Consider the following 24,134-nt stretch of genomic DNA (forward strand, 5'->3'; position numbering starts at 1 on the left):
GTTTTTAAAATACATATGTCTGTGTTTGTCTTTATACTCTGTTTTGTCTGCAAGTCCCCCTAACCACTTGCTGACCACCGTATATAGATATACATCCTGTCAGCAAGTGGTTATACCAGGCTTGATGTCTCTTTCTTTTTTTTACTGCTAACGATCGGCCGTTAGTAAAAGTGATCTGGATGACTCTACAGATGTCTGATCACTTTTATGGTGCTGAGAAGGGCCACTCCTTCATGCCACCCCCTGGGGTGGTGCCCTGGCTCTTCCGTTCTTCTGGGGAACCTGGGACAACCAGGATCGCTTCACGCAGAGGAGATGGAAGACCATCTATTCCCCAATCTCCTTTAAATAATGAACCCGGAAGCGAAGATGGTTTTTGTCACTTCCAGTTTCAGAGCTGTTATTCTCTGGCCTTTCTAGCCAGGGAAGTTGCTAATCAAACACAATCTGCGCTCAATTAGCTGCTTTGGAGGACAGAGGAGACAATAGGGGGGTCTAATAGATATTTTCAAAGAAGAGTACCCGCGTCCTGCGTAAATATCATCTAACTTAAAAAAAATTGTAACAGGCACCATTATATTCTCCAGGGCCTCAGCTTTCAGGAAATATATGATGTTTGGGTGTTCTAAGTAATTTTCCAGCAAAAATGCTGACTTTAACTACTGCCTGCCCACCATCAGATGACGAAGGAGCGGTGCGGCTCTCGAAGGAGCGGTGCGGCTTTCACCATATGATGGTGTCCCAGAACGGTTGGTCTCGGGCGCCCAAGGAGGGTGCGCAGTGTGGCGATCGCGGCCGCACCGTGTTCCTAGGACGCGGCGCGACCCCGATCTCTGTAAAGAGCCGATGACGCGGCTCCTTAACCATGTGATCGTCTGTGTCCAATCACAGCTGGTCACATGTAAATGCGTAGGTGCCGCTTATCGACTCTCCCCGGCCTCACACTGACAGTGTGTGGCGAGAAGTGCCGATCAGAGGCATCTCCTCACAGGGGGGATCAGGACAGGTAATCAGTGCTCTGATTACAGTAAAGCCCCATCAGTGACACCAACCCGAGTCCATCAGTGATGCCAATCAGTGCCGCCTATTGGTGTCCATCAGTGCAGCCTCATCAGCGCACATCAGTAAAGGAGAAAAATTAATCATTTATTTACAAAAAGAAACTAAGAAACTTTTTTTTTTTTCCCCAGTCTTTTTTTCCTTTTTTTTTTTTTTGTAAAAAAAACAAAAAAAACAGTAGTGATTAAATACCACCAAAAGAAAGCTCTATTTGTGTGAAGAAAATGATTAAAATGTCATATAGGTACAGTGTAGCATGACTGCTCAATTGTTATTCAAAGTGTGACGGAGCTGAAAGCTGAAAAATGGCCTGGGCAGGAAGGGGGTGATAGTGCCCGGTATTGAAGTAGTTAACAAGAAAAAAAAAGTACATCTCAGAAATGCATGCATATTTCCCCCCATTCTTTTTCACTTTTAAAAACAAGAGTAAAAAAAACATCAATTTCTCTTTGTGAGACAGGGAGTGGGGAGGTGTAACATAGTTCAGCGGGGGAACTGGAAATGGCTGACACCACCTTTTTTGGGGTTTGAGCAAAGCAGAAGCATAGTTGTCGGAAGTTAGGAGCTCATGGGATTTCTGCCAAGTCAACCCTAGTGATGAGCTGAATGTGTCTGGGTGCTGTTCGAGGGATATTCACCAAACGATTTAAAAAAAAGTTAAATTGTGAATTTTAGCTGAACCCCATTGAAGTCTATGGGGGATGAATCCTGCAAATCAATTTTGCCCATTTTTAAGGCTCATAGAATAGGGACTGCAAAGAGCATGTGGGGAGCTGTGCACTGCCAGGGTAAACATGCTTCGAATGTTTTCTTTTTTTTTTTTTTTTTTTATTATTATAGCGTTTGGCGGGAAGCAGTTATTTTAATAAGGAAAACATAAAAAATGCACAATTCCTTCAGATAAACATGCTTGGTGGGTGCCTTAAACCTGCCTGTGAAGTGGCACACCTGTGCCGATGTACTAAAGCAAAAGTAAAAAGATTCCCAACTGCTTAGTTCCTTTTTGTATACAAAGTGGCTTGGGATTCCTTTCATGGCTTGTAATGGGGACCACTCAAAAAAAAAAAAAATGGCATATGCTCGCCCTTATTCACAAAAAAGTTAAATCGTAAATAAACACACACGGCATACATAAAGTTCCTTAAAGCGGAGTTCCACCCAAATATGGAACTTACGCTGATCTGATTCCATTCCCCCCTCTCCGGTGTCACATTTGGCGCACCTTTCAGGGGGGAGCATATGCTGTATAATCCAGATATTTGCCCCCACTTCCGGGCATAGATCACCGCAGGCTCCGTGGTGATCTACATCATGTCCGGCCCCTCCTCCATCCCCCCCAGCAAGGCTTCACTTCCTGATTCCCTTACCGAAGATGGCGGCGAGGGACGGATCGGCTTCGGGTGAGGACATCGCGGGCGCCCTGGACAGGTAAGTGTTCATATTTTAAAAGTCAGCAGCTGCAGTATTTGTAGCTGCTGACTTTTAAAAACAAAATTTTCGGCAGAACTCCGCTTTAAATAATCTGTTACAGTGTCCAAAAAATAGCCTTCAATTTCCCCAACAAAAAATTGCCCCATGACAATCCTCTCCCAATGCTCCTTTTGCTTGTATGACAGCAAAGCTTTAATGCTGTCATTCACAGCAGGATAGTGGTTGGTAGGATGTCCTAAAAACCAGCGACACATCCCGGTCCCTTTCACTGCCAGTCGAGGGATTCATAGGCCGACAGCTGAATATAAGCAAATGGCCCAGGGATGTTTGCTTACGTCATTGACCAAATATGATGGTTATATTTGATTAATGACGTCAATCAGTATCCCCAACCTCACTGTTTACGTTCAGCTGATAGGGGCTGGGGATATGTCATTGGTTGCTAGGGGGCCAGCAGATGCCTGCATCCTAGCAACCAGAGCCCTGAGCAGAAAGCTGCCGTTTGTTGGTGGTGACAACAATACTTTTAATACTTCCTAATTCTTTTATATTGTAAACTCTAACGAGCAGGGCCCTCTAATTCCACCTGTATTGTAACTGTACTGTTTGCTCTAACGTTGTAAAACGCTGCGCAAACTGCTGGCGCTATATAAATCCTGTATAAGAACAATAATAATACTTTGTATGGTTTTATTTCACAATTTTAGTGATTAATGCTTCACCACACATTTTTAAAGTTAGACCTTGCATCATCTAAAATAACCTCTTGTTCTTGAACAACATACTAGGTGCCCGGTCAGAGTTGGGCCCCTTTTGCCCCTTGCTACCGTAACTTTGCTCTTTCCTATGATAGTGCTCAAATGTGTTTTTTTTTTACTGTTTTTAAGCTGTGAATAGGGGTACAGCTGTTTTGTCCCCCCCATGGAAGTGAAACATTACACATCAGTCACACAGTTGTCACCAAAAAGTTTGAATGAGAGCACAAGACAACCTAAATGTCCTATTATTTGGATTGGGGTAAGCCCGGGTTCACACTGTTTGCGATGCGGGAATCAGTGCGATTCCTGTGACGGTTCCCGCATCGCATCTCCCTCGCGGGCAGTTCACACTGCTCTCTGCGAACCGCTGCGGGTAAAGTTAATGACACCCCCCATATCTGTTCACATATCGCAGTGAGAACTGTGAATTCCGACAGGAATCTGATCACATGAGTGTGAACACCCATACGATCCGATTCCAGTGCAGGGGGGAAAAAAAGGTTCCTGCACCTTTTTTCATGTAAATCCAATGTGAGTTCAGCCATACAATGGCAATGCGGTGCGAATCGCATGCAATGTCTGTGTGGTGAGATGGTTAAGGAAAAGTTTTGTTTCATCTTTAACAAAAAAAAAGCGACTACCGTATATACTCGAGTATAAACCGAGTTTTTCAGCACATTTTTTTGTGCTGAAAATGCCCCCCTCGGCTTATACTCGAGTTGAGCACTTTTCTGCAGCAGAGAATGACATATTTTTCAAACTGATTTTGGGGCCCCGTATCTCTGGGCCACTTGGTGCTAGGAACACAAAATTTGGTGTGCAAACCCATGGGAACTAGCACTACAACATGTCCAAGGTTCCTAGCACCAAGTGGCCCAGAGATATGGGGCCCCAAAGTCGGTTCGGAAAATGTCATTCTCTGCTGCAGAAAAGTGCTTGATATTTTCTGAACCAAGAGGCCCCAAGATACGGGGACCAAAGTCGATCAACAGTGTCCATCTGCAGCAATGTCATTTCGGGACCCTTTGAGTCCAGAAACCCAAAATTTTGGATGCAGCTAGGGGGCATCTAGGAACCCTTAACTACCGAGTTTGAAGATTGGGGGACCTATGGCTGCAAATGGGCACAGTGAGGCATGCAAATGGGCACAGTGAGGCATGCAAATGGGCACAGTGAGGCTGCAAATGGGCACAGTGAGGCATGCAAATGGGCATTGTTGACCCTCTTTTCCACTTACAGTAGCTGCGCATTTCTCCCCCTAGGCTTATACTCGAGTCAATACGTTTTCCCAGTTTTTTGTGGTAAAATTAGGTGCCTCGGCTTATATTCAGGTCGGCTTATACTCGAGTATATACGGTATTCAGTAAAAACAACTTAAAAGCCAAGTATGGTAATCGGGGTTCTTGCAGATTTATACTTACCTAGATGGATTCAGCATCGGTCTGATGCTGCATATGTCCCCCAGCGCCGCTACACCAAAAACCGAGCGATCGAACATCGCCGATCGCTCGGTTCTAACAGCTCAAGTCACCGCTCCCTGCTCTGCCCCCTCCTTGCTCACTGGAGCGCTGAGCTGTGGTAGGGTGGGGAGCGGCCAGCTCAGGCTCTCATTGGCCTGCTGAGAGGCTGAGCCGGGTGTTGGTCCAGGGATCTAGGCGGATCCTCACTCCGTGGTCGTGAGCCTGGACCGACTCTGAAGTCAACAGAGAGCGGACTTCAGAACCAACTGCACTCCTGTGATCCACAGAAGAAGTACAGCTAAATGAGCTTTGGCTGTTCTGCTTTTAATTTAAAAAAGATAATTCAAACCTTCTCTATCACACCATCAGGGCCAGGGCTGGTGCAAGGATTTTTGATACCCCAGGCGAAAACCTAATTTTGCCGCCCCCCCCCCCCCCCCTTGGCTCCGCCCCTGAATCCAGCCCCCTTTGCCCGAGCATCAGTGTGACAGTAGCTGGCGCTAGAGGAAGCATGTGGCTGCAGTAGAGAGCACTGATCATAGAGGCACGCTGGGGTTGTTTGCTTCCATTCCATCAGGACATGTCCTCCAGTGCTGCGCCTCTATAATGACACTACAGAGCGGCTGCCTGAGTAACATGCAGCAGAGGCATCCCCCTAGATATGCACGCTTTATCCCAGCAGTGCCCACTAGAGGTTATAACATTTATTACAGAGGTATTTACTATATTACAGCACCAAAACTTACATAGCGCAGAGACGGAGAGTAATGAAACCAGCGGCCAGGCACCCTAGGCAGCAGCACTAGGCGGTCGCCTAGTTTTCCTAGTGGTATCACCGGCCCTGCCCAACATTGCCAATTGCAGCCACCCCCCCCCCCCCGGCTAAGTCCCTGAAGCTTGTAACAAGGTAGTTGCCATCGGTGGTTGAGAGCACTTATGCAGCGACTTTCACAAATGTTTTTGTGTGGTCCTGTCACAGAACATAACAGTGAATGCGTCCTGCCAGCTTTTTTTTTTTTTTACATTCATTAGCACAGCGGTTCACTTTAGGGTTGTGTAGTGTGTGCACATTGCACTGTGAGATTTGGTGTAGCTGTTCTCTTGCGATATGCATCATGAGAAGACTTCAGCTAGTCAGCATTTTGAAATAATTCTGTTTCAGGGTTTGGACAGTCCAGAGCAACGATCGTTCCGGGAGAGACAGAAATACTTTGAAATGGACATGAAGCAGCAGCAGGAGAACCGTATTCCCAAACGGGTGTCGCTGGTTGGGGAGGATGACCTGAGGAAAATGAAGGAAGAGGAAGGTGAGGAGGGCGTGATCTTTTTTCTCTGAAACTGGATGGTGTAAAAAAAGAAATAATCAGCAAACAAACATTGATTTGCAATGTGGTTCTTCTCTTTGTATCCTTTCATAAGCTATAAATGTTTTTTTTTTTCTGCTATATTAATCCTGATTGACTACGTTTTTATCCTTCACCTTCCTCGCTTTCTGTCTCCTCTCTCAGCCCGGAAGATCCAGATGAAGCGAGAGCAGCTCCTGCGGGAGGAGGAGGGGGGCATCTCGGGAAACTCCAGTCCCCGGCCCCCCGCGCCCAGCACCCCCACCAGCGTCTTCATCGAAGGGGTGGAGTACAAGATTGAGCGTCTAGATGGAGGAAGCCTGTCCTCGCTGACCGGGTGAGAGATGGATACCGTGAAACTTTTTGTGATTTTTAGCTTACCGATAAGGGAGACCTGACAAAATCACTATAAGGGTTCCCAGTGATGCTGGAGTATGATATCAATACTGCTGATGTTTTTTCTGTTTTGCCATTAATGTACACTAAACTGCAAATAAGCACTTTGGTGTACATTATTGGCAAAACAGAAAAAACATACACAGTACATCTATGCAATACGTGCACATTGCCCCATATTTTATCTCTTTAAAAACCCTACGAGTACAGAAAAATACAGGTTGAGTTGGCAGAAATCCAGTGAGATCTGAACTTCCTGTAACGAGCACTACATCTGCTACACTCAAAGCCCAAATCTGCCTGAGTTCTCCCTTGCTGCAGTGCAGGACACCTCCTTTTATATTTATTTTATTACAGACTCGGCATACGCTATATTGCCAAAAGTATGGGGACGCCTGCCTTTAGGCTGCTTCACACTGGGGCGTCGGCGGTAAAGTGCCGCTGCTTTACCGTAGTTTTTGCAGAGGTTTTCGGCCACTAGTGGGGCGTTTTATACCCCCGGCTGGCTTCAGCGATCCGCTCTCCTCTTCTCACTGACAACATCCGTGTGAGGAAAGGAGAGCTGATCGCCTAGCAACCAGCTATTTATTTCACATGACGGCTGTGATTGGACACAACCGTCGTGATCAGGAGGGCCAATCACAGAGCCCTCCTGCCGATCGGAGATGATGCGCTGTGTCCAGGTGACACGAGCGCATCGGGAACGCGCGCGATCCCCCTCCTGAGGGGCGTTCCTGAACTTCACTCAGGAGGAGGAAGCGCCCACCCGGCCGTATATGTGCAGTGGCCGGGTGGGAGGGGGTTAAGGCCATTTTCACACAAGCTGTCCGATCAGGTCCGCCTGTTAGTGTTTCACGCGGACCTGATCGGATCCTCCAGTCTCTCTTTTTATAGAGCAACAGATGTCAACGAATACATGTCCGCTGCCATCCGATCCAATCCAAAAAAACAGACGGATGGTCGTCTTATTCTCCATCTATCCAGAGGATTGGATTGCAAGGAGAGCGGACTGTCTGCTCTGCATAGCGAACACGGACCTATCATCCACCCGATCAGCGGAGAGATCCCCCCCCACTGAGCAAGAGGATTCCACTTAGTGAAGTGCCCGTGTGAAAGGGGCCATAATCGGCCCATTTGATTTTACATAATGCCTTAGAAAAGCAATTGGAATTGTTGCATGTGACCATCCATAGCCAATGAGATCAACTCTTCTAAAACCATATCTGCCTCCAGCACCCCAGCAGTGTCTACATTCTGTGCTGCAGTGAAGAGTTTTGTGTTTGTCTCCCCCCTTTGTACCTTATTAGCAGCATGGAGTGTGTATGTGCTTTCAGATATTGTGACTTTTAATGTATTTGTTGTCCAGGTTGTCACCATCTGAATCTCAGAGGAATTCTCTTGAGGATGCTTTCAGGATGGAGCAAAGACCAAACTCCATGTCAGGGTAAGATATGGGCGTGTATTGCTCTTCTTTTAATAGTTTCTTCCCTCGTTAATAAACCTTTGAGTGGAGCCTGGTGGTCATTGTCGTGCCTCATCTGTAGACCGTAAATACAACAGAACAAAGACATACACAAGGGAGGGGATTTTTTTTTCTCATTGTAGAACTGTTTTCCTTTGCGTGTCCTTCAGTGTATTTTATGTTTTGCCATTTCCCCCTTCAATTGTGAGCTGTTTAAACTTCCAGTTTCCTGTTATGAAGAAGCAATTTGGCCTTAAAGTGTAAGTTCACCTTTACAGAAAATCTATAAGGTGAACTTACACTGGACCCCCCACCTCTAGGAGACATCGGGTCGCCGTTTTACCAGTCCAGAGTAAGGATGAGCTCCGGCGTGTTCGCATGGCGCACGTGCCGAGCCCGCCAGGAAGTCGGCACGGCGCAGCGCTAATCACAGGCAGGGAGACATTTCCCGATCTCTGCAGCCGCACATCGGGAAATGTCTCACTGCTTGTGATTAGCGCTGCGCCGTGCCGACTTCCTGGCGGGCTCGGCACATGCGCCATGCGAACACGCCGGAGCTCATCCCTAGTCCAGAGATATGAAATCCCGGCGGCTTCCTCTCCTCTCTACACCCCCCCCCCCCACCCGGGCTGACAGGACGGGCTAGGCGGGTTCTGATTGGTCGACGCCGACCAATCAGCATGCCTCCTATATGTACTTTTACAAGGCACATTTAGGAGATTAAGTGGCAGGGATTTCAAATCCCCGGACCGGTGAAGCGGCGACTCGATGTCTCCTAGCGGGTGATCACCGGCCTCGGGTACAGCGAGACCGGGGGGGGGGGGGGGGGGGGGTTGGGTGTCCAGTGTAAGTTCTTTTACAGATTTTCTGTAAAGGTGAACTTATACTTTAATGCGGTATTAAACCAAATATGTCATATTTTGCAGCTTACCAATCATTGGATGTGGTGGCTGCATTGATTTTTTATTTTTTTTAAGGCTTTTTCCCCCTTTGTTTACATTTGGTGATCTGTCCAGTAACACACATCCTGTATTAGAGAGCTCCCCCCCCCCCTCCCCCCAGGGCTGCTGTTATAAATCACACGGCCTCATACAGGCTACCTAACAGGGCCCTTCTCCCGAAACTGACAGGAAAATAGATCAGTCACTTTCTCTACAGCCTCAGCTGCACAGATGAATGAATAGGAAGCGCTCTAAAGCTTCCTGCTCATTCACAAACTGGAGCATAGTGAACACATAAAAATATGCTTCAGTGGTGAATGGACACAGGAGTGATTGATTCAGATCGCTCACTGTGTTCATTCAGGAATGGAAGGGGTCAGTAAATGACACCCCCCTCTGTGCTTAGTGCAGCTGCCTGCAGGAGAGGAGGGAATGCAGCAGCGCTGCTTGGGAAAGGAGCACGGGGGGGGGGGGGGGTCTGGACAGCAGATGGAAAGGTTGCATGTGCCGAAACCAATCTCCTTGCAGTGTTGCCGGAGGAAGGGAGAGAAGGAGAAGTTGGCAGCACTGCAGGGGGGGGGGGCAGAAAAGGATCTGGGTCTGCAATAAGACTACAGCCAGCCCTCCTGCTCAGCAGGTGCCCGGGCCCCACTTTTGAACTGATTGAGCCCGGGCCCAGTACAGGAGGGCTGGCTGTACTGCCTTATCAGCATCCCTGGCGCCCCCACTCTGGCTGAAGGAGCACAGGGGGGCACCTTTGGACAGCAGCATTGTCAGTCTAGGGCGGTGATGGTGAACCTTGGCACCCAAATGTTTTGGAACTACATTTCCCATGATGACTTGTATAGCGCTGCAAATGCGAACTGAATCGCCTCAAGGTGATGATGCTCCACTACACTGCAGAGTACTTGAGCATCATGGGAAATGTAGTTCCAAAACATCTGGGGTACCAAGGTTCACCATCACTGGTCTAAGGGAAGAAGAGTGTTAGATGTATTAGCAGATTGAAATACACTAACAAATTGAATCTGTACTCCAGCTCACACTTTATAAGCAGTGCAGCAAACTATTTTTTTTTTCCTTTTTGGAATAAAGGTTTTACATCAATAAAAGCTGATCATTGTGTAAGCACCCCTGTCAGTGTAAACTGGTTTGTCTCCTCCCTGTAACTGATAAATCTGCAAGAGAGGTTGTTCTTTTGAAAAACAGACTTACTGACCAGATCACCAGATGAAAACAGAAGAAAGAAAGCCTTAAAAAGAAAACGAATGCAGATATCACATATGAGAACAGATAAGCTGCTATATAATATATATATTATGTGAATAGCAATATCTGATCAAGTCCTCAGTCTCTGTCAAAGACTCTGTTGCCTAATTCACGGTCCTCCTCACTTCTTGTCCTGTTACCCTCCTCCTCTTCCTCTCAGGCTGAGTCCGGTTTACCCCTCTGGAACGGATGGGGCAGCCCCGGTCCGCACTGCCAAAGCAGAGAGGCGCCTACAGGAACGGCTGAAGATGCAGAGTCCGGAGTTAACCGAAGAGGAGATGCAGCTGTCGCCTGCGGAGCGCAGAGCATTGCAGGCTGAAAAACGCGCCATGTGGAGAGCCGCCAGGTGAGACTGATCTACGGCGGACTGAGCATGCAATGTCATTTTGTGGTTAGGGCTCACACAGGACTGGAGAAATTTTTCATAGCTGTTGAGATTCATATCTCTGCTCCTTCACAAGGAGCTTCAATGAAGCTTCAGCTCCTGTAGTTCTCCCCTCACTGCCATCTTTACACCTCATATTTCAGTGCTGGGTGATTTTTTTTATTTCTTTTTTCCTTGGCGTACATATTTTTGGCATTCTAAAAGTACTGTTATCTGTCTTGTTTCTTGTTCCTCCTCTGCTTCAGTCTAGGTCAGGGATCCAGACATGACTAGGCATGCTGGGAATTGTAGTTCCCGAACAACTGGAAGCGCCATAGTTTGGAGACCCCCTGGTCTAGGCAGTTGGAGTGGAAGGAGCAGAATGGGAAAATCCAAGCTCCGGAGGTCCACTTCTACACAGCCCAAAAATATAAGCGGCTCGTGGCCTCCACCCAACACTGAAATGACCTGCGTGGACTTTTTTTTTTTTAATCATTTTTGCCTTTTTTATCATTGTTTTCTCTGCCCAGTTGCATGTTTGATATTACCTTCTGTTAATCTTTCTAGATCAGAAATTATCTGCACCATTTCCAGATTTATTCTTCATCCGGTATATCCTGCCGGAGCAGCAGCTAGGTTCTGTGCAAGATCCAACCCTCCACATTCCTACACAGTCCGCTTTATTCATCAGTGTGTCTGGAGTTCTTGCTCTGCCTTGTTGGGCACATAAATGATTTCCCAGTTTATTAGCTGCATTTGTTAAAGTGTATGTATGGCCAAAACATTTCTTTTTATTTATGGCTAGAATAGGAAAGGGATATAACCCCAGGTTTGTTTGTTTTTTTGTTTTTGTTTGTCTTTTTTTTTGTTTGTTTTGTTTTGGGTTTTTTTTGGGTTTTTTTTGCTGAGGAAATTTCCCTTCACTTCTTGTCTCAAATAGATTATTCTAAAAGGAAAAATTTGCGCTTGTGTAAATTGTTGTGAATAAAAATCTATGAAAAAATATATTGTGCTCAAGTGTACAAATATACAATATAAACCTATGAAGAAGTATCCTGCAGCTATACGCTATAACCCTGATAGGGGGCACCACTAAAAATGTATATAAAGAGCGCAGCGCTGGATTTAAATAAACAGTGAAGGATATACAGTGAAAAATATTTTAACAGTGAAAAATTATTTTTTTATGTGCAAATAGAACTGTGCACATTAATCACTAAAATAATGTCCATGAATTAAACAAAACCAGAATATAAATAAACGTCCATGAGACATGTGAAAAAACCACTCTGGATATCTGACTTCCACCGCTGATAAAACCCGTCACCAGAAAGATTAAAGGCTTACCGGACAGCCTTTAAAAAAGGCATGAATCAATCTCCGCTGTGGATGCTGTCCCTTCTATGGATGGATACTGCTGCGAAGCACTAGATGGTTTTTCTCAAATCAGTCAGCCATGGAGGAGAGCCGATCCCAGTGGTATAGATATCCAAAAAGAAAGAAAGAGATGCTCCGATAGTGTAGTAAATTATTGGTTCCTTTATTAAAATGCCAGAAAGGCGTTCAGCAATGCAACAATCCTTGCAAGGAATGATAAAAAACAACTCCGGTGGAAAATGAAAGTTTGCGCATGCGCAGTCCGTGCGTACGTGTCTACCCTACGGCTGTGCCCCTGATGATGTCATTTCTGACGAAACGGCCGTAGGGTAGACACGTACGCACGGACTGCGCATGCGCGAACTTTCATTTTCCACCGGAGTTGTTTTTATCATTCCTTGCAAGGATTGTTGCATTGCTGAACGCCTTTCTGGCATTTTAATAAAGGAACCAATAATTTACTACACTATCGGAGCATCTCTTTCTTTCTTTTTGGATATCTATACCACTGGGATCGGCTCTCCTCCATGGCTGACTGATTTGAGAAAAACCATCTAGTGCTTCGCAGCAGTATCCATCCATAGAAGGGACAGCATCCACAGCGGAGATTGATTCATGCCTTTTTTAAAGGCTGTCCGGTAAGCCTTTAATCTTTCTGGTGACGGGTTTTATCAGCGGTGGAAGTCAGATATCCAGAGTGGTTTTTTCACATGTCTCATGGACGTTTATTTATATTCTGGTTTTGTTTAATTCATGGACATTATTTTAGTGATTAATGTGCACAGTTCTATTTGCACATAAAAAAATAATTTTTCACTGTTAAAATATTTTTCACTGTATATCCTTCACTGTTTATTTAAATCCAGCGCTGCGCTCTTTATATACATTGTCTCAAATAGAACAGGAAGTTGGAGACCCTTTCACACTGGGATGCTTTGCAGGCGCTACAGCGCTAAAAATGGCGCCTGCAAATCGCCCTGAAAGAGCCGCTCCTCTCTCTCATGTCCTGAGGGCTTTCACACTGGAGCGATGCACTGGCAGGACGCTAAAAAAAGTCCTGCTAGCAGCATTTTTGGAGCGGTGAAGGAGCGGTGTGTATACCGCTCCTGCCCATTGAAATCATTAGGCAGCGCGGCTATACCGCCGGCAAAGCGCTGCTGCAGCAATGCTTTACGGGTGGTTTTAACCCTTTCGCGGCTTGTTTTAACCCTTTCTCTGCCGCTAGCGGAGAGGTAAAAGCTCCCCGCAAGCGGCTGAATAGTGCCACAAAATTGACGGTAAAGCGCTGCTAAAAATAGCGGCGCTTTACCGCCAACGCACCCACCGTCCCAGTGTGAAAGGGGCCCTACAATGAGGGGAATTCCTTCTTAGCTGTCCCTGAAACAGGTGTCTCCATTGAAAAATGTCCATGTACGTCTTGTCCTGAGGACAACTGTAAAATTAGTTTCACCAGGACTTTTTTTGCAGGTAAAAAAAAGTGCATTTATTATTATTATTATTATTTTATTAGGAGCCTGTAAAGCATTGCACCCGCAGTCAGCAAGTCGTGGGTGCAATCTCAGGCTCCTATAGACCGTGTAGCTGTGCCCGTACCTCGTATGGGCAGGCAGGTACTGAATGACAGGAAGATTTAATAAACTACTAGAGAGCTCAGCAGCACCCTTGTAGTTCATTTAGAGTAACAAACCATCAGCTGCAAAGGCTGTCGGCACTTGTAGTTCATTCATTCACAGAACTCTTTGAATGAATGACGCAGCCGTTTTTAAATTGTGAAAGCGGGTGCGGGGAGAGGATCCCTGGCCCACTGTCACAATTAGAAGGGGGAATCGGGTAGAGGCTGCAGTTGTAGGTGTAATCCCTGGCTCCTGCAGACTGTCTGTTGCTGTGCACGTACCTTGTGCAGGCAGATAGGTACTGATTGACAGGAAGATTCAATAAACTACTAGAGAGCTCAGCGGCGTCCTTGTAGTTCATTGAGAAATAAAAGCCGTCAGCCGCAAAGGGTTTCAGTACTTGTAGTTCATTCACAGAACTCTTTGAATGAATGACGCAGCCGTTTGGGCAGAGCATTCTTTTTAAATTGTGACAGTGGGTGCGGGGAGAAGATCCCTGGACCACTGTCACAATTAGGAGGAGGATCAGGTTAGAGGCTGCAGTCGTGGGTGCAATCTCAGGCTCTTGCAGACTGTCTGTGTAGCTGTGCACGTACCTCGGGCAGGCAGGTACTGATTGACAGGAAGATTTAATTAACTACTGGAGAGCTCAGCGGCGTCCTTGTAGTTCATTGAGAACCAAAAGCCATCAGCCGCAAAGGGTTTCAGTACTTGTAGTTCATTTATTAACTGAACTGTGAATGAATGACGCAGCCGTTTCGGCTGAGCATTCTTTTTAAATTGTGACAGCGGGTGCGGGGAGGGAGATCCCTGGCCCACTGTGACAATTAGAAGGGGGATCGTAGAGAGGCTGCAGGAGTGGGAACATGTTCCACCCTAAAAACGGATGGAACATGTAACATTTTACCCAAGATTAAAGCGACATTATAAAGGTTCATTTTTTTTTTTTTTTTTTTTTTTTTTTTTTTTATAACAAACATGTTATACTTACCCTCTCTATGTAATGGTTTTGCACAGAGCAGTCCCAATCCTCCTCTTTCTGGGTCCCCTGCTAGTGCTCCTGGCTCCTCCTCTTCAGCCAAGTGCCCCCAATAGCAAGCCGCTTGCTCTGGGGGCACTGGTGAGTGCTCGCTCCCGAGCTCTGCTGTATGCGTCCCATAAGGCACACAGAGCTGCAACTCAGCCCCGGCCCCCCCTCGCTCTCTCCTCATTGGCTCACTTGTTGTGATTGACGGTAACAGGAGCCAAATGTTCCCGCTGCTGTCTCAGCCAATGTGGAATGAGATGCCCGGGAGAAGCTCTACCTTCGTGCACATCACTGGATCGAGAGGGAGCTCGGGTAAGTATTTGGGGGGAGCTGCTCTTTTTAGGAGCTTTTAAATACTTAAGATGCAGATCAGTATCTACCCCACTATACATCATCTTCCATGGGAGTATTGAGAGTAGTAAGATGTAATTTTGTTTATTTTGCCTTTCTCTTTTGTTTCTGTCAGAGCAGATTGAATAGAAGAATGTGATAATAACATATGATACAGTTATTTTCTCAGACACATTGATGAATAAGGCCTGCTCAGGATCTGTAGTTATAGTCTTTTTTTTTTCCAGTCTTTCTGTCCTGCTCTTTGTAGAAGACGTTTTCCTGGTCTCCTGTCTCCTCATTCTGTCTCGTTTCTCTCTCTTCTGGCTGCTGTCTCTCTCTCTCTCTCTCTCTCTCTCTCTCTCTCTCTCCCTGTTCCTGTGGACAGCACTCTGGAGGACAGTATTAAGCAGTATGAGCAGTCTCTGGCAAAGAAGCTGTACCAGTCGCGGCAGAACAGGCCCAGAACCCCCGAGGATGCCAGCAGGTGTGAGCTGGGCACACGGTGACACTGGCTGTTTTGCACCCCACCCAGCTAATAGCATGTATTCCCACCAGACACGTCTGCAGACATTTGTGTATGAGGGTCAGGCTTGTGTGTAGGCGCACCTGCATGTCACTTGGACAGTGTAACGCAGCTTTTGCGGCATGGACTGAGCTGCGGGTCCCACGTGTCAGCTTATCGTTGTGTGATCCTGCGCTTTTAATCGCTGTACAAGTTGGGGAGACTTGTCTATAGTTACATGTGGTGTATGTTTCTGGTGTTAAAGGAGGTCTCCACCTGAGATAGCCAAATAAACACGATAAAATAAAAACGCTTGACCTTGGACGAAACTCTTGGGTACAAAATGTATTTCTATTTATTCAGGGATATGCCCCGTGCCTTGCAGGTATCTGTACATCCTTTGGCCTGTGGGAGCAGGAGGGAGAAGGATCCATGGTTGGAGATCTCATTTACATTATCAAGCTTCTAACGTTATCGTAGATAATGGCTTATCAGTGGGTATCGGAGATGGGCAAAGTGCTGTAGAGTTTAGGAGACAGTCAGTCTAAACCAGCAGGCTTTATCAAAAAGCCAGGAGCCTGTTCTTTCATTGAAGATTTACTGTAGTCCACCTTCTGCAAACATTTAATTAATGTCCCCATATTAATAAGAAATGTTCATTTATTAAATGTTTGCATTGAAGCCTGCAGGGCCTTGCAACCATGTTCAGTGTATATTGTCAGTGTATTGGGCAGGCTCCTGCATTGTTTACCCAGCCCCAGATTTTTATGGGGGTACCACCAACTACCGTCTGTTATATGGGGCTGGAGAAAACGAATGATGCACCATCTACCGACAGCAGGTTGGACTTTTGTAGTCTTTCCATTCACTGATCCATGTAGTCTCTCCATTCTCTGATCCATGTAGTCTTGCCATTCACTGATCCATGTAGTCTTTCCGTTCACTAATCCATGTAGTCTTTCCGTTCACTAATCCATGTAGTCTTTACGTTCACTAATCCCTGTAGTCTTTACGTTCACTGGTCCGTGTAGTCTTTCCATTCACTGATCCATGTAGTCTTTCCATCCACTGGTCCATGTAGTCTTTCCATCCACTGGTCCATGTAGTCTTTCCATCCACTGGTCCATGTAGTCTTTCCATCCACTGGTCCATGTAGTCTTTCCATCCACTGGTCCATGTAGTCTTTCCATCCACTGGTCCATGTAGTCTTTCCATTCACTGGTCCATGTAGTCTTTCCATCCACTGGTCCATGTAGTCTTTCCATTCACTGGTCCATGTAGTCTTTCCATCCACTGGTCCATGTAGTCTTTCCATCCACTGGTCCATGTAGTCTTTCCATTCACTGATCCACGTAGTCTTTCCATTCACTGATCCACATAGTCTTTCCATTCACTGATCCACGTAGTCTTTCCATTCACTGATCCACGTAGTCTTTCCATTCACAGATCCACGTAGTCTTTCCATTCACTGGTCCACGTAGTCTTTCCATCCACTGGTCCATGTAGTCTTTCCATTCACTGGTCCATGTAGTCTTTCCATCCACTGGTCCATGTAGTCTTTCCATTCACTGATCCATGTAGTCTTTCCATTCACTGATCCACGTAGTCTTTCCATTCACTGATCCACGTAGTCTTTCCATTCACAGATCCACGTAGTCTTTCCATTCACAGATCCACGTAGTCTTTCCATTCACAGATCCACGTAGTCTTTCCATTCACTGATCCATGTGAATTGATGGACAGAAACTAATCCTGCTGCAATTCAAACCAGAACATAAGGTTATGCAAAACTCCAGGGAGGGAGTGCATTTTTAGCAGAATCCACGATGTGGAGGCCCTGCTGCAGGACACTCTAACACAGTGGTTCTCAACTCCAGTCCTCAGGACCCACCAACAGGCCAGGTTTGCAAGATAGCTGAAATACATCACAGGTGATATCACTTGCTGCTCAGTGATTGCAGTATTCTAGTCTGCAACTCCCCAAGGTAATACCTAAAATCTGTCCTGTTGGTGGGTCCTGAGGACTGGAGTTGAGAACCACTGCTCTAACAGATTTGAAACCCAGCAGACTCTGCATATAACTAGAATATCCTTTTTAAGATTTGAGGACTTTGAGAAAAGTAGGTGTTGATCAGAATGTGCTTTTGTTGCCGTCATTGCAGACTTGTGATTGAAGTATTTTTGCAGCACTCGCAGTGCATTGCACCATGATGTGTTGTCTTTTTGCATCACTTCTCTTGGCAAACATATTAAAGTACCGTATTTAATAAAATGATGCAGATGGCAAAGCACTGGGCTAGGTACATGTCAATTTTATCAGATGCTCAGAATGACCACAGAGGAGTCCTGCACTTTCACATCAGCCATAAGTTACATCCATGGCAATGTTGTCACAGCCTGCAGAAGCTGTTTATTTTCACTCTCTCTCTCTTTGATTGCAAGTTCTAAAAAGAGCAGAAGGAAAGCAGGGCATAGTCATGGCTCTGACTCATTTCTTTATGTGTGTAAGTTACAGCTTGCACTATTGAGCTCTCTAAACAGATTTTTTTTATTAATATTGCAAAGAGATTAGGATTATCATGGTAAAAGAAGTGTGTAGCCGTAGACTGAATTTTGTAAATGGGAAAAATCCACCTCCATTATTTCCCCAATTAAATGAAAACTACATATTTTTTTCCTGCTTATAATAAGAGGAATACTGTATAAAGGTCTTAAATATTCCCTTTACCAAAGCATTGATTTTACTGGTCTTGTGGAAGGGGGCCCGTGATGTGTCTGTCATCTGCACATTCTCCCTCTGTTGTCTGCACCAGATTATTAAATCGTGAGTGGGGGTTGTTATGCATGTTTTCCTGCCCTGCATGGGGTAGATGGGCAGGAGGGTTCCTTCACCACCGTTTCTCTGCAAGATCTCTCACTTGTTCTGTTTTTGTCCTTTCTTCTCCCCAAACTTCGTGAAGTGGAAATGGATACTGACGTCTCCAATAATGTTTCTTTGTGACTTGGTTCTGTTGTTCTTGGTGGATGTATGTTCCTTGCAACTTACTGACTAGAAGTCATCCCAATGTTCACCAGCTGCATGCTTGTTTCAAGTGACTCGCTAAGTAACGGATAACAGATCAGGAGTCTCAAAGTCTGTGTCTTTATTGACAAGTCAGCAGATGGGAAAAAAAAAAAATAAATGCCCACTAGGACGCCTGGGGTGTATGATGTCATTTTGGCCTAGGCCAGAAACCAGGAAGCAACTAAAGAAATGTAAAAAACAAAACAAAAAATGTTATACCAATAAATATATCTTCCTAACTATTTACTCATACTAGCAGCATAAGTATTTAAAAAATAGTTAGGGTACTTTCACACATTGGGACGGTGCCGGTGTAAAACTAGCAGCACTTTTTGGCCGATAGCGGGACGCTTTTAACCCCCGCTAGCGGCCGAAGAAAGGGTTAAAAGTGCCCGTGTTGCGGCACTGCCGAATCGCTTTGCAGGCGATTCGGCAGCGTTACCCCTATATTTCAATGGACAGGGCGTTTTTGGGAGCTGTGTATACATCGCTCACGCACTGCCCCGAGGATACTGCTTGCAGGACTTTTTTTCCCGTCCTGCAAGCGCACTTCCCCAGTGTGAAAGCCCTCAGGCTTTCACACTGGGGAGGCATGAGAGACGCTTTTCAGGTGCTATTTTTAGCGTTAAAATGCCTAAAAAGCGCCCCAGTTTAAAAGGGATCTTAATGTTGATTGAGAGAGTTTAGTTCTGCTTTAAGCACCCTCTCTTCTCCCACTAATGGCTGGGATCTAATCAGAGTAGTTCCTGATCATGTGATCACTGACAGCGATGACATAGCAATCAGATGCAAGCTAAAGGTTAGTTTACAAAACTTTATAAGCCTTTCAGCTGCAGATGTCTCCGTGGCTGTCTGCCTCTGTTTAATGCAGTAATTCTAAAAACAATTCCAGTGCTAAAAAAATAATTGTAAAAAAATGGTCAGTATAAGGTAAGTATAATGTTATTTTTGTAGGAAAAAAAAAACGAGACTTTACAATCACTTTAAGCAAAAATGTTTTTTTTTTTTTTATAACAGCGTGCCAAATAAAAGCCTTCTATGTCCTTTAAATAATGTAAAAATATTTAACTATGGAAGTTAGTCACAGTTATAGGCACGTTAACGGACACATACTGAGGCAGCTAAATTTGGCTTGTCCTTCTAGTATGTAAGATAGAATTCCAGCCTCAACCTAACTAGTCTTAAAAATGTCACCTCCCCTAACACCTATGCTGACTAGCCTGTGTAAAAAAGAAGAAGCAGAAGAAAAAAGTATATACAGTATCTCACAAAAGTGAGTACACCCCTCACATTTTTGGAAATATTTTATTCTATCTTTTCATGTGACAACACTGAAGAAATGACACTTTGCTACAATGTAAAGTAGTAAGTGTACAGCTTGTATAACAGTGTACATTTGCTGTCCCCTCAAAATAACTCAACACACAGCCATTAATGTCTAAACCGCTGGCAACAAAAGTGAGTACACCTCTAAGTGAAAATGTCCAAATTGGGCCCAATAAGCCATTTTCCCTCCCCGTTGTCATGTGACTTGTTAGTGTTACAAGGTCTCAGGTGTGAATGGGGAGCAGGTGTGGTAAATTTGGTGTTATCACTCTCACTCTCTCATACTGGTCACTGGAAGTTCAACATGGCACCTCATGGCAAAGAACTCTCTGAGGATCTGAAAAAAAGAATTGTTGCTCTACATAAAGATGGCCTAGGATATAAGAAGATTGCCAAGACCCTGAAACTGAGCTGCAGCACGGTGGCCAAGACCATACAGCGGTTTAACAGGACAGGTTCCACTCAGAACAGGCCTCGCCATAGTCGACCAAAGAAGTTGAGTGCATGTACTCAGCGTCATATCCAGAGGTTGCCTTTGGGAAATAGACGTATGAGTGCTGCCAGCATTGCTGCGGAGGTTGAAGGGGTGGGGGGGTCAGCCTGTCAGTGCTCAGACCATACGCCGCACACTGCATCAAATTGGTCTGCATGGCTGTCGTCCCAGAAGGAAGCCTCTTCTAAAGATTATGCACAAGAAAGCCTGCAGTTTGCTGAAGACAAGCAGACTAAGGACATGGATTACTGGAACCACGTCCTGTGGTCTGAAGAGACCAAGATAAATGTATTTGGTTCAGATGGTGTCAAGCAGTGGTGGGAGTTTCATGGTCTGGGGCTGCATGAGTGCTGCCGGGACTTGGGAGCTAAAGATCATTGAGGGAATCATGAATGCCAACTTGTACTGTGACATACTGAAGCAGAGCATGATCCCCTCTCTTCAGAGAATGGGCCACAGGGCAGTATTTCAACATAACGACCCCAAACACACTTGCCTTGCTAAAGAAGCTGAGGGTAAACGTGATCTATTGGCCAAGCATGTCTCCAGACCTAAACCCTATTGAGCATCTGTGGGACATCCTCAAACTGGAGGTGGAGGAGCACAATGTCTCTAACATCCACCAGCTCCGTGATGATCCCCTCTCTTCGGAGACTGGGCTACAGGGCAGTATTCCAACATAACGACCCCAAACACACTTCCAAGATCACCACCGCTTTGCTAAAGAAGCTGAGGGTAAAGGTGATGGACTGGCCAAGCATTTCTCCAGACCTAAACCCTATTGAGCATCTGTGGGGCGTCCTCAAAGGGAAGGTGGAGGAGCGCAAGGTCTCGAACATCCACCAGCTCCGTGATGTCGTCATGGAGAAGTGGAAGAGGACTCCAGTTGCAACCTGTGAAGCTCTGGTGAACTCCATGCCCAAGAGGGTTAAGGTAGTGCTGGAAGATTAATGGTGGTCACACAAAATATTGCTACTTTGGGCCCAATTTGGACATTTTCACTTAGGGGTGTACTCACTTTTGTTGCCAGCAGTTTAGACATTAATGGCTGTGTGTTGAGTTATTTTGAGGGGACAGCAAATTTACACTGTTATACAAGCTGTACACTCACTACTTTACATTGTAGCCAAGTGTAATTTCTTCAGTGTTGTCACATGAAAAGATAGAAGAAAATATTTACAAAAATGTGACGGGTGTACTCACTTTTGTGAAATACTGTAAATACCTGTTCTCAACCCGCTCCAGTCCAGTCACATGATCCCCTGTGCCAGTCAGCGGCGACTGCAGGGGAGAGGAGGGAACATTAACAATGTCTGGGACATGGGAGCTTATGGATGATGGCACCACTCTCAGAATTCCCAGTAATTGTCGGCGCTAACTCTTCTCCTCTGCAAGACCGATCACATGACCTTGAGCGGGCTGAAAATAGGCAAGTATATATATCTTTTATATACAGGTTAGTCAACATAGGTGTTATGAGGGGGAGTGGACATTTTAAAAGACTAGTTACCTTGAGGTTGGAATTCTACTCAAAATTCTAGAAGGCCAGGCCAAATTTAACTGTCTCAGTATGTGTCTGTTAAGTTGCCTATAGCTGTGATTAACTTCCATGCTTAAAGTGGTAGTAAACTCTGTTACACCACTTATACCTACAGGTAAGCCTATAATAAGGCTTACCTGTAGAATCTGTTGATATCTCCTAAACTTGCACTGTTTAGGAAATATTCAGAGTGCATAAAGCTGGTGACATCGCCGATGCATGCGCTCTGAAGGTCCAGCATACAGGTTCAGCACCCATGCCGTAAACAGTGGCTCCTGCACACATGCACGGGAGTGATGTCATTGCGCCCCTGGCCACTCATGTAGCTGATGGCCGGCAAACCCGGAAGGAAGAACGGGGGAAGATTTTGGTGGTGACAGTGTGGCGTTGGACGGTTTCGTTCTAAGGTAAGGTTCTCATAATGTGCTAGTATGCAATGCATACTAGCACATTATGACATTGCTTTTACAGGGATTTTAGGATTGTAGGTTTACTCCCGCTTGAAATATTTTTACATTTTTTTAAAGGACATAGATGCTTTCATTATGGCCAAAAAATATAAATCATTTTTTACAATTATTTTTTTTTTTTTTTAGTACTGGAATTGTGTTTTATAATTACCACATTAAACAGAAGCAAAGAGCCACCTTAGGCTTCAGAGGCATCTGCAGCTGAAAGGCTAATTCTTTACGAAGTAACCTTTTAGCTTGCATGTGGTTGCTATGTCATAGCTGGCAATGATCAGATGATCAGGAACCACTCTGATTAGCTCCCAGTCATTAGTGGGAGGAGAGAGAAATTGTTAAAACAGAACTAAACTCTCTCTGGGTTTAGGCTGGCATTCTATTTTAATGATATTTAGTCACTAAAGAGTTGAACATAAACCACTCTGGCCCAGAAAACATTCTGCTTTTTAGTCGTGTGATTATAATAAATCTTCTATTCCCCAATCATAGGAACAGTCTGGGAGCACCAGTGGTGGGGTACAATTGTTTTTACAGCCCTAGGACAATGTTTTTAGTGTTTTTCCTCTTTATGGCAAATAAAGATCCAGGGATTATAGATGAAAATGTTGTCTGGTGAATATTGGGGATGGAATATTTTGAGATTTTGGTAAATGTTTAGACTGATGTCCCAGGGGCACAGTCATTGGGCAGAGAAGCTAGCGTTGAGGGAACCTTGCAAGCACAAGATGGAAAGAACAGATCCTCAAAGTTATCATTGTACCAGATACTTAACCCACCTAAGACTTCAATTTTCTCTCAATCCTTTTTAGTTGGGTTATACCGGAACCATTCCTCAGTCTCGGTTAATATTGGGCTTGGCTCTTCATACATCTTTGATTTCTTCTCCTAGTTCCTCTCACCCGTCCTGTATCCACCACCACTGACTCTGTGATCTCTTTCGCTCCATCCTGCTACTTCTCCCCTCATGTTTTATTTGCCTCTCATCGGCAGAATGAAGTCTCTGGAACAGGATGCGCTAAAGGCTCAGGTTGTGATCGCTCGCTCCAAGGAGAACCGGAAACGGGGCACGCTGGACCAGCTGGTAGAATCCCCGTCCCCAGCTCCTACTCCATCACCGACCCCTCTGGAAGGTAAGCCATAATCTCTGGAGGAACAGAAGGGTCTTCTTGGAGATTGTCCTTGTTCCACGGTTGTGACTTTCTGTCTGTTTGCAGATTACAGCCCTCGTCTGCTGACATCTCCTGGTAGACTGGTGAGTACAATAGCAGGGTTTTCCAGTATTCGTGTTGTGAGTATTTCCATCCTGTTCATGACTACTCTCCTTAACTTTTGTCCCATGTCTGTAGTACCTAATTAGCAGCACAGTGGGGTCTGTTGGTTAAGTTCAGAAGTGACATTTTTATTCTAACTTTTTTTTTTTTTGGTCTATAATAAAAAAAATATAAAGACTTCGTGTCATTTTTTAAACCACTCTAGGCATGGTGTCGTCTCTTATTTTTAATTTAAAAAAATAAAGAAAAAAGGAGGACTCTGCGGGCTTTACTGGTACACATGAGATGGCACATTTAGTACATAAAATTCATATTACAATTTTTGTTTTCAAATCCGATCTTAAAAGATTTACTATTATGTGGTTAACAATATTGTCTCACAATTTCCAATGAAATAATAATTGCACAATTACAAAATATGCTAAAATTGTACAGCTTATGCCGTTTTAGATCCCCAAGGTCAACGGATTTCTCATATCTAGCTTCTTCAGGACCATCCAAGGATCCAAAGGAGAGACGTTGAACCTAGCTAATAGAAAACTACACTAACCATAAAAGTCTATACATTTTTAATTGTAGGGAAGGGAGGATATTTAGCAGGATTTTTAAGGTGCCAACAAAAAATAAGTAATATTTTC

At 45.1% G+C, this 24,134-nt stretch overlaps 1 protein-coding gene across 18 annotated transcripts in view; it reads left to right on the forward strand.

Moving 5' to 3' along the window:
- Positions 1-24,134, forward strand: part of SCRIB (scribble planar cell polarity protein) — a 278,513-nt gene that overhangs the window by 231,590 nt on the left and 22,789 nt on the right. For 16 of the 18 annotated variants that reach the window (XM_073632382.1, XM_073632388.1, XM_073632384.1 and 13 more), the window contains 7 exons: positions 5,871-6,015; positions 6,217-6,388; positions 7,814-7,891; positions 10,280-10,465; positions 15,219-15,317; positions 23,216-23,355; positions 23,440-23,477. In XM_073632382.1, coding sequence (XP_073488483.1) covers positions 5,871-6,015; positions 6,217-6,388; positions 7,814-7,891; positions 10,280-10,465; positions 15,219-15,317; positions 23,216-23,355; positions 23,440-23,477 — 858 coding nt within the window. The remainder of the gene's footprint in view (positions 1-5,870; positions 6,016-6,216; positions 6,389-7,813; positions 7,892-10,279; positions 10,466-15,218; positions 15,318-23,215; positions 23,356-23,439; positions 23,478-24,134) is intronic. The other 2 variants (XM_073632389.1, XM_073632400.1) reach the window with 1 other exon arrangement.

Source organism: Aquarana catesbeiana, linkage group LG05 (genome assembly GCF_042186555.1).
Source record: "Aquarana catesbeiana isolate 2022-GZ linkage group LG05, ASM4218655v1, whole genome shotgun sequence".
NCBI classification, from domain to species: Eukaryota; Metazoa; Chordata; class Amphibia; order Anura; family Ranidae; genus Aquarana; species Aquarana catesbeiana.